We start from the raw sequence: 9439 nt of genomic DNA on the forward strand, positions 1-9439 counted from the left end.
CGGATCTTGAATGCAGACACCCTGGCCACTTGTAGGCAAGAGCGGGGCCAGTCGGGTAGGAGAGGCCGCGAGTGTGGCTGTGCACCTGTGCAGGCCGGGTCGCCTCGAAGTCCCAGGGGACGAGTTGCTCAAGCCGGAATCTGGGTTGAAGGAGGCGGTCTCTTTAAGAGCTGCTGGCTTGGCCCCGCCCTGCAGAGAGATCAGCTGCATCTGGGAGTCACATGACTGCGGTGTGTCTTCCGCCCTGGGAGGTTGGGGCCGCATGTGCGGCTCCGAGGGGCCCCGCCGGGGCTGGGGGCGCTGTGCCCCCAGCCCCCTGCTCCTCCTGAGTTTGCTTGCGTCTGCAGCCCCGCTTGGCCTGCTGGGGGAGGAGACCCGCCAGGTGAGGGGCTAGAGCAGTAGATGTTTCGGGAAATGCAACCCTGGGAGGGAGCTTGGAATCCGGGGCACCCGAGGCGCAGGGGTGGGGTGGCTGCTTGGAGACGAGTTCTTCAGCCAGGGCTCCTGGGACAGGACTGTGGAGGAGGGCGGGTGTGAGGGCTCCCTGTCTTCCGGTGGAAGCTGGGCCCTGACTCAGCCCTGAGCGACCCAGGTCCGTGCGAGCGTTGGGCTGCTTCTCCCCCTGCCCCTGCCCTGCGCCCTCATCCGTCCGCTGGGGGCGGGGCAGTTGTGGCTCTGCCCTCCTCTCCCCCAGCCCTCAACACGCCTCCTGCCTTTCCCCATCACATCCAACCAAGCTGCTTTGCCCCGTGTCTCTCCCCCGACCCTGTTCCCTTGACCCTCCACTGCTCCATGTTCTAGGTGTCTCTGGAGGTCATCCCTCCCGGGCTGGACGCCCCCCAGAACCTCCTGCACATCCGGGCGGTGGGAACCAACTCCACACTGCACTACGTGTGGAGCAGCGTGGGGCCTCCGGCAGTGCTGCTTGTGGCCACCGACACCCCCCACAGCACCCTGAGTGTCAACTGGAGCCTCCTGCTGTCCCCTGAGCCTGACGGGGGCCTGGTGGTGCTCCCCAAGGACAGCATCCAGTTCTCTTCTGCCCTTGTCTTTACCAGGGTGAGGAGGTTGGGGGAGAACCAAGGGGGAGCGTGTGCGGAGCAGAGGGTTCATCCGGATTCGAGGGAGGGACTGAAGACGGGGTACGGGAAGCAGTCAGGTACGGGAGCCTGGGGGTGGGGGCCCGTGGGTGGGGGTGGTTCCGGGGACAGCTGGACTCAGGCGAGCCCTGCCCCACCTCACCCCACCCGCCAGCTCTTTGAATTTGATGGCGCCAACACATCCGAGGGGGCCGAGCCTCCGGGAGAACCGTATCCCCCGTATTCCCTGGCCAAGTTCTCCTGGAACAATATCACGGACTCATTGGATCCTGCCACCCTGAGCGCCACATTTCGAGGCCGCCCCACCGACGACCCCACCGGGGCTTTTGCCAACGGCAGCCTCACCTTCAGGGTAAGGGTGTGGGGAAGCAGAGGAACTCAGAAGGCTGGTTTATGAGGGTGGGGGTGCCCTTCAAAGCCAGGCCTGCCCCCCTGCTTCCCGTCCTCCCCCACCTCCCCCATCCCAGGTGCAGGCCTTCTCTGGATCCGGCAGACCAGACCAGCCCCCGCGCCTCCTGCATTCGGCCGACACCTGCCAGCTAGAGGTGGCCCTGGTCGGGGCCTCTCCCCGGGGAAACCGCTCCCTGTTTGGGCTGGAGGTAGCCACCCTGGGCCAGGGCCCCGACTGCCCCTTGATGCAGGAGCAACATTCCATCGACGATGAATATGCACCTGCTGTCTTCCAGGTCAGGCCTTCAGCAGAGAGGCGGGTGGGTGGGGGGATGCGGGAGAGAATCATGGAACCGTTTATCTTTTAGCGACATAGTTCAGCTCCTTTAAGTGACGGTCACTGTGCTGACAAATCTCTGCCTTCAGTGGAGAAGACGGAAGGCGGGCCTGGGGGCCTGGGGGCCTGGGGGCAGGAGCTGAGTGCAGGTTTGCAGAGGGTTGGGGCTGGAAAAGGACCCAGTGCTCGTGGCCCAACTCCCCTTCCGACAGAGGAGAGATTAAGGCTCTGTGCCAACAGCCTGTGAGTCCTTGAAGCAGACCCAGGACTCAGGACACCTAGTGACAGTTGGAGGCCGGGAAGGGTGGGGGAACAGAAGGGTTGGGCACAGGCTGGTCCTCCTCAGCCTGTGGCTTGTCTTTCTCCCCAGGTGAACCAGCTGCTGTGGGGCTCCCTCCCATCCGGCTTCGTGCAGTGGCGACCAGTGGCTTTCTCCCAGAGGCAGAGGGGCCGGGAATCAGCCCTGCCCTGCCAAGCTTCCCCTCTTCACCCCTCCTTGGCATACCTCCCCCAGTCACCCATAGTCAGAGCCTTCTTTGAGTCTCACAATAACTTCTGTGCCTTCAATTTGACATTTGGGGCTTCCACAGGCCCCGGCTACTGGGACGCACACTACCTCAGTTGGTGAGGGCCTGGGGCAGGGCGGGGGTGCTGAGCCGGGGCTTTGGGAGGGGACGTGGGGGAGCCTGGCCTCCCAGCATATTCGTCTAATGTGCTCACCTCTGTTTCTCACTTGTGCTTGCCTCAGGTCGACGCTCCTGGGTGTGGGCACCCCTCCATTGGACACCTTGTCCCCACTAGTCCTAGGCATCATGGCGGTGGCCCTGGGTGCCCCGGGGCTCATGCTGCTGGCTGGAGGCGTGTTTCTGCTGCTGGGCCACAGGCAGTGCTCAGAATACCAGCCCATAAACTGAGGCCCGCTCTCTGGAGGGCTGGACGTTGATCCCTGGACTTGCCCTGCTGGTCTGCCAGACGGGGGGTCAGCTGCTCCCTTCTCCCACCTGGCTTTTCTGCAGAACATCGGGGACACCTCCACCTTTCCGGAGAACCCCCAGATGGGGCTGCCCTCATACTCCGGGGAGGGCCAGGGGCAGGGCGATGGCTGGAGGGAGGGTCCCTTGGTGATGCCTTACTGCCCCTCTGCCCCCATTTCCCTTAAATGGGACTCACAGGCCTGAGAGGCCTTCTGACTGACTGGCTGCCCTGGAGGGCACGAAATAGACTCATTTTCTGCCCTGGGCTCCTCTCTCGGTGTGTGGGTGTCGCGGGCTGCTGTGCGGCCGGTCCTGGGAATGGGGGGCGGTGGGAGGGGCGTGGGAGGCACTGCTCTAGTGCGGCCCCTTCTCACCAGACATAGCTTCCCTCCCTGCATGGGACCAGGCTGCCGCCAGCCTCACTCCGTCATGTGGGGAGAGTCTGATGCAGCTTGGGTCTGACGAGGAAGGGACGCTTGAGAGGGGGGGGCGACCACAAAGAAGAGCCGGGGAAGTTGTGGCAGCCATTTATTGTCAGACACATGGTCAGACAGGGTCGACGTCGGCCACCGTGCCTTGCAGCTGCTCCCCAGCCAGCACACACGTGGGTGCTGGCACACACATACCCCTGCCCTCTGGGGAGGCAGGCCTCCCCCTCCGCACCTCTTCCCAGGGGAGGGGCGTGGCAGCTTCTGGGCAGTTCGGAGGCCGGAGGTCCGAGGGGCCTAAATAGGTTGGAAGACTGGAGGCCGCAGCTCTGGCGGGGGCAGTTTTGATCATCTCGACGGAGGCTAAAGATCCTACAGAGGCCAGTCGTGGAGGGTCCTGAGCCCAGGGCCCCCGGAAGGTTTTCACCAAATGTGGAAGTCCAGTTTGGTGGGATGCCCAGCCTTTATCTTGGGCACGGGCAACACTTCCAGTCTCCCTGAGGCCCTCTGCTTGGACAGTGGCACAGAAACGGTCAGTTTGGCTGTGGCTCTGCCCACTTGGTGCCTCACGGGAGGCTGGAGGCTGGAGGCCGGGGCGGCGGTGGGGGGGGGGGGGGGTGGCCACTGTGGGCATGTGGGCTAGTGGCGGTGCTGGGGGCTGCTCCTGGCCCTGGGCCCTCAGCATCCGTAAGGGGCGTAGCCATCCAGTCCGTTCCCTGCCAGAAACCAAAGTCCCTCCCTCACGATTGCCCCAGGCCCCCGAGGTGGAGGGCAATACCGACGGAAGGCAGAAGACAGGGCAGTAGTGGGGCTCGGCCTGGGGTGGGGGTTGGTGAGAGGGCGGGCACTCAGCCCCAGGGCCGGGGCCTGTGGTCCGAGGCCGAGCGGGCGTGGTCGGGGTAGTCGAGGCGGCTCTCGGCCGCGGTGAGCATGCGCTCGGGCTCCACCACGAACATGTAGTACAGGTTCCACACCAGCATGGACAGCAGGGGCAGGAACGTGAGGCCGTAGCCGAAGCCTCGGAAGGAGCGGCCCACGGCGAAGGTCAGCCAGTATATCAGCCTGGGGGGCGGGGTGGGGGGGGCAAGAGGAAGTCAGGCCCCCGGAGAGGAGTGCACGGGCTAGCTGGCATACAGGCTGGGGGAGGGGAGCACAGGCAGGGGGACCCACGCGGGTCGGTGCCTACAACTGACACTTCTCAACCCCTGGCGGTTACGCGCTTACTATGTGCTAGGCGCCGCACTGATTCCTCCAGGGGCCTATTTAGACTTCCCCACGTGTCTGAGAGGCCGAGGCGTCATTCCCCTCCCTCTTTGTCTCCTTTTTAAACTTAAGTGTAAAACTTTGGCGTAGGCACCATACAGCCACGTGGTTGGAAACGCCAAGGCCGCGGTGGGCGCGGTAAAATGTCTTCCTGTCCTGACTCGCAGCCGCCCTGTTCTCTCCACCTCCACTCCACCCCCTCCTCGGACGTCCAGTGTCACGGTGGCTTGCACATCAAGGGCTGTTGTACGTGTAGATGAGTGAGCAAAAGATTTATGTTTTCCTTTTCTCAAGTTTGGTAGCATGCCGTGTAGACTGCCCTGCACGCTTTTCCCCATTGACCGTGTCGTGGGCGCAGCTCCATCGGTACAGAAACAGCCTCCTCATTCTTTTACGGCTGTAGTACGCTCCACTGTACTTACCTCTCCTTTTGAAGAAGAAACTCAGATTCCAAAGGGCTTAAGTAAAACTGGCCCAAGGTCACACATCAGGGAAATCGTAGAACCGTGATCTGAACCCAAGCCCGTTCATCGCCCTCTCTCCTGCCACTTTCGAGGGGCGGGGGGAAGGGAGGGTAAGGAAGCCAGCTTTGAGAGGGCCTGAAGCCCAGAGGCACGGGACCTTCCCCTCTCGAAAGATCCGCTCCAGGGGCGCCTGGGTGGCTCAGTCGGTTGAGCGTCCGACTTCAGCTCAGGTCACGATCTCACGGTTTGTGAGTTCGAGCCCCGCATCAGGCTCTGGGCTGATGGCTCAGAGCCTGGAGCCTGCTTCCAATTCTGTGTCTCCCTCTCTCTGCCCCTCCCCCATTCATGCTCTGTCTCTCTGTCTCAAAAATAAAATAAACATTAAAAAAAAAAATTTATAAAAAAAAAGAAAGATCCGCTCCAAGTCCACACCCCTCAGCTTCCTCTCAATACGGGGAAGGACCCCTTACTACAGAAGTGACGTGCCTCGCTCTTTTCCCGGAGCAGGGGAAAGTACCTGCTGCTTCTGTACTGCCCCGGGGGGCAGCAAGGCAGAATGAAGGAAAGGTTCCCCTGGTGAGCCCTTATGGGGCCGACTCTGGCAAGCACGCTACATGAATTAACTCGCTAATCCCCACAGCTCCATTTCACAGATGGAGAAGTGGAGGCCCGAGCGTTTGAGTAACTTGCCCCGTGGTAGGGAAGAAAGGGCGCTGGTGACGGACGGAGGGGCCTGTATTCCAGGCTCCACCACTGCTGAGCGGTCTGAGCAGCTCCTCTCCCCTGGTCTGCTGTGCCTTCCCCACGGTGAAGTGGGTGAGGCAGGCTGGACAACCCTGGGGTGCTCTTCAGCCCCCTGACGATTCTTACTGCTCAAGCCGACTTCTGTCTGAGATCAGCACTCCCCAAGACGCACACGGGAGGGTGAGTCACACGAGGAGGAGAAACCAGGCTGCACGCTGGTCAGGAAGCCGGTGGGACAGACAACCACTACACTACAATCAGAAGCGGCAGAGGAGACAGATTCCAGCTCAAGAGAAAGAATGTTCTAGCAGCTAAAGTGACCAGGAATCCCGTATCAAAAGTTAACAACAGGAAATACGTTAGGGGAAAAAATGGGAAGATCTCCGTGTGCCTCCAGAAATTCAGAAGTACTTTCTGGGTCAGCAGCAGTTCACGTGAAAGCAGCCCAAGCGTTCAGGTGACTTCCAAATGAGAGCAGAGGAGTGGGGCTGCCATGAGAGCCACTGTGGCCTCCCGTCTGTAGGAACAGGAGGCCAATGCCTGTGACAACGGACAAGCAGGAGACTCCCCTGGCCAGAGGGAAGGTCACAGGAGCCTGAGGGACCCTGGGGGGGCAGGGTGTTGCAGTGGGGGGACTGAGAGCTGTGGTCAAGTGTCTGAATTGTCTTAGGCAACTCCAGAGTCAAAGTCAGGGGCGCGCTTTTTAGCACAATATAAATAAAAACTTTCTAGCGATGGGACTTAAAAAATGAAACAGACACTCTTACAAAGAACTGGACACTTGGTCACAGGGAGTGTTCAGCTAGAGGCCAGTGGCCAGCTGACCAGAGGGTCACGGAAGAGCGCTCCCAGCAACGAGCAGGAGGTTGATCGAGAGGACACCGGAAAGCCCTTCCAGTGTTAGGCTGGTACCTGGGTCTCTGAACTCAACTTTATTTGGGAAGACACACCTGCTACCAGGTGAGGCAAGGTGCAAAGGGGACCGTGGAGGCACCGATGCGGGACGCACGTGTGGGCTAATGCAGAGTCCAGAAGGCTCCCTGCCCCCACCTCCCCAGGCCAGACGCCTGGGCCCTTCCAGCACCATCATCTCCCCCGGGCCCCACCCGCAACCCCACTCACCGGGAGACGGCAAAGAGACCAGTGAGCAGAGGGAGCAGCTTGAGGGTCTCTTGGGGCAGGTAGGTGGCGAGCACGGCCAGGTTGAAAAAGTACAGGATGAAGAGCTGGACCGACTGGGCCACATAGCGCCGGTGGATCTCCACCTCCCGCCGCGGCTCCCCGAAGGGCCGCAGCGCCGAGAAGCACAAGAGGCTGAGCCCATACACCAGGAGCCCTGGGGCAGGGGGGAGGGGGGAAGGGCGCACAGGGGGTCAGCGCCCAGCCGCAACGGGAGGCGGGGGAGGGTTCGCGGTGGGGCTCCCACCCCGGCACCGGCACCGGCACCGGCTGGGCACACCGGGCAGGCGGCGCGGGGGAGGCCCAGGGAAGGGGAACTCCGCCCCCGGCCCCGCTCCCTTCTCCCCTGCCCGGCTCACCCAGTACGATGGGGAAGGTGGCAAAGACCCCGCAGCGCAGCGTGTAGATGAGGCGGGAGCTCATGGTAGGCAGCCGCGGGGCGTCGAAGGGCAGGAAGGCGTAGGCCCCGTACAGCAGGCAGGGGAAGAGAACGAGGGCGGCTCCCACCGAGGCCACGGCCCGCACCCCGTCCCGGCCCCCGCAGCCCCCGCAGGCCCCGCAGGAGCGGCCTGGCGGCCTCACCACGGCCTCGGCCCACTTGCGCTCGGGGGGCTCGGGCTGGGTGGCCCGGGCAGGCGGGCGGGTCCGGTGGCGCTCGCCCTCACCCGCCTCGCAGCGCACAACCAGGTCCTCCTGGGGCCGCCGCTCGATGCACTGCAGGTCGATGGGCACAAAGGCCCGGGCCGCCTTCTCGGGCAGCAGGTTGGCATCATCTTCGGACAACTCCTCTAGCTTGGTGGGTGGCTCTGAGCGGAGGGGCTCGGGCTCGATGTCCCGCCATCCGGGGGGGTCTGGGAACGGGGCACTGGGCTGAGGGCCAGTCCCCCAGGGCAGGGTGGCAGCTTCGCTTACCGTGCTGTCGAGACCATCCTCAGTCCCCTCTTCGGCTGTGGGAGACCCAGCAGAAGACCCCGCCCCGGAGGACTCGGCTCCACAGGACTCAGTCCCACCTTCCCCTTCCGGCTGCCGGCCATTGGGGACCAAGGCCTGGGGCGGGCTCTTCTCCGGGGCCTCAGACCCCTTCACTTCCAGCAGGGCCAGGGTCTCGGGTTCTGTCATCCTGGGGCCTCAGTTCTGGGGTCTACCATGAGGTCCTATCACCCTAGAGGGAGCAGAAGAAAGCTCTGTCAAAAGTTCCTGGCTTCTGGCCCTTGGGACAAGGGGATAGACTTGGAACTCTCTGGGGCGGCTGGTCTCACGGGCTTTAGCCCCTTCTGGGACCTTAGGGAGAACACGGTACCGAGGAAGGTGTTGAAACAGAAGGAGGTGGGAGGGAAGGGAGCGGCTGAAATGGAGACACCCTTTCGACGTCAGATGCCATCCAGCAGGAGAGGGTGAGTCAGGGGGCACAGGCGTTGGCAGCTGTGGCCTCAGCCAGCTCCCACCCCGTGCCTTCTACCAGCCCCCTCCGAAACCCCCGGGGTCACGCCCACCCTAGTGCAGAAACCAGAGGAAGGTGGGGTGTCCAGAACTTTGCCTGGAGCCCCCTTCCCACTAGGGGCCTCTTGTGGCCAGAGGCTGCGCCTTTACCCTCAAACCTCCCCTTCTTGTAGATCCTTGTTTGAAACTCTCCTGGAAACCGATACCAGTGATTTGCTAATAAATCTGTCCCAAGGAGCCCGCAACAGCAGTGCGCCCCGTTCTTTCGTCCGCAGTGTGGGTACCTGGGTGGTTTCCATGCTCTTCGCTAGTCCGTGCCCTCCATCCTCCCTCTCCAGGGGGCCTGGGGCTGTCCATTCTGGCTTCTAGGTCTAATTATGGCCGTTCCCCATGCCTCCCCTCCTGTTTTTCTCCGTTTCCCCCATCTCACTGCTTCTGGGTGGGGCAGAGTCCCCTCCCTCCACCTCCTCAAGGGCCCTCTACCCCTTGCCATGTGAACCCATGACACCCTCTTACTTTCCATCTGCAGAGGCGGAGGGTCCCCAACGTTTGGGAAGGAGCTGCCCAGCTCCCTGCTGGCTCTGCAAGTATCCCTCTCAGTCTCTCTCCCTTTACCTGTGTCTCCAAACCTGTCTGACCAGAGCAGGTGGGGCCCAGATTAAAGGGGCAGGCCCTGCCCTGCTGAATCTGCCGACAGAAAAAGCATTGGAGGACGTCACCCTTTCCGAAAGTGGGGGTGCAGCTGGGCACAAGGGTAAGTGTGTGCTCTAGGCAGGTGGGATGTGTAGGAGCTTGAAGCCCCGGAAAGCAGAGGGCACATCAAAGGGTGCTCGGAGTAGGTGGAAAAGGCGGAACTTCTACACTTGTGCAGTATTTGGTGAGCACCTGTTATTGGCCAGGCACTATTCTAGGCACAGACATAGGAGAGAAGAGTGCAGGCAAGGTCCCTGCCCTCGAGTAGCCTGTTCTATGGCGGTAGGTAACAGATAATAAAGAGCCTAATCAATAGGACAGTTTGAGTAGAGAAAACCTCTTTGCCAAGACAACATTTGAGCTGAGACCTGGCAGGAAATGAGGAGGGCTCCAAGGAGGAGACAGAGCAAGTAAAAGTAAAAGACCC

The 9439-nt window shown here is 62.0% G+C and overlaps 2 protein-coding genes across 3 annotated transcripts; one reads left to right on the forward strand and one right to left on the reverse strand.

Moving 5' to 3' along the window:
- The first annotated feature begins 222 nt into the window (after positions 1–222).
- On the forward strand, positions 223–3067 carry GLMP (glycosylated lysosomal membrane protein). 2 transcript variants are annotated; one of them, XM_047841123.1, is made up of 6 exons: positions 223–382; positions 802–1059; positions 1255–1452; positions 1568–1786; positions 2198–2451; positions 2576–3067. In XM_047841123.1, exons 1-6 carry the CDS (start codon positions 263–265, stop codon positions 2739–2741), a joined length of 1215 nt encoding a protein of 404 aa, XP_047697079.1. In that variant the 5' UTR covers positions 223–262; the 3' UTR covers positions 2742–3067. The 2 variants fall into 2 exon arrangements, with proteins under 2 accessions (XP_047697079.1, XP_047697080.1); XM_047841124.1 differs by lacking the exon at positions 2198–2451.
- Positions 3068–3316: 249 nt separating this feature from the next.
- Positions 3317–9155, reverse strand: TMEM79 (transmembrane protein 79). The gene is made up of 4 exons (XM_047841125.1): positions 8836–9155; positions 7239–8041; positions 6823–7036; positions 3317–4291 (listed from the first exon to the last, which is right to left on the reverse strand). Exons 2-4 carry the CDS (start codon positions 7996–7998, stop codon positions 4078–4080), a joined length of 1188 nt encoding a protein of 395 aa, XP_047697081.1. The 5' UTR covers positions 7999–8041; positions 8836–9155; the 3' UTR covers positions 3317–4077.
- Positions 9156–9439: the final 284 nt, after the last annotated feature.

This window comes from Prionailurus viverrinus, chromosome F1 (genome assembly GCF_022837055.1).
Source record: "Prionailurus viverrinus isolate Anna chromosome F1, UM_Priviv_1.0, whole genome shotgun sequence".
Classification (NCBI taxonomy): domain Eukaryota; kingdom Metazoa; phylum Chordata; class Mammalia; order Carnivora; family Felidae; genus Prionailurus; species Prionailurus viverrinus.

Bases quoted from the DNA above. Each gene is read 5' to 3' on its own strand.
- GLMP (XM_047841123.1), top strand. From the start codon at position 263: ATGTGCGGCTCCGAGGGGCCCCGCCGGGGCTGGGGGCGCTGTGCCCCC. The intron at 1,453-1,567 runs GTAAGGGTGTGG...CCCCCATCCCAG, and splicing joins ACGGCAGCCTCACCTTCAGG to GTGCAGGCCTTCTCTGGATC. The intron at 2,452-2,575 runs GTGAGGGCCTGG...TGCTTGCCTCAG, and splicing joins GACGCACACTACCTCAGTTG to GTCGACGCTCCTGGGTGTGG.
- TMEM79 (XM_047841125.1), bottom strand. From the start codon at position 7,998: ATGACAGAACCCGAGACCCTGGCCCTGCTGGAAGTGAAGGGGTCTGAG. The intron at 7,037-7,238 runs GTGAGCCGGGCA...CCCCTGCCCCAG, and splicing joins CACCTTCCCCATCGTACTGG to GGCTCCTGGTGTATGGGCTC. The intron at 4,292-6,822 runs GTGAGTGGGGTT...CCCGCCCCCCAG, and splicing joins GGTCTCTTTGCCGTCTCCCG to GCTGATATACTGGCTGACCT.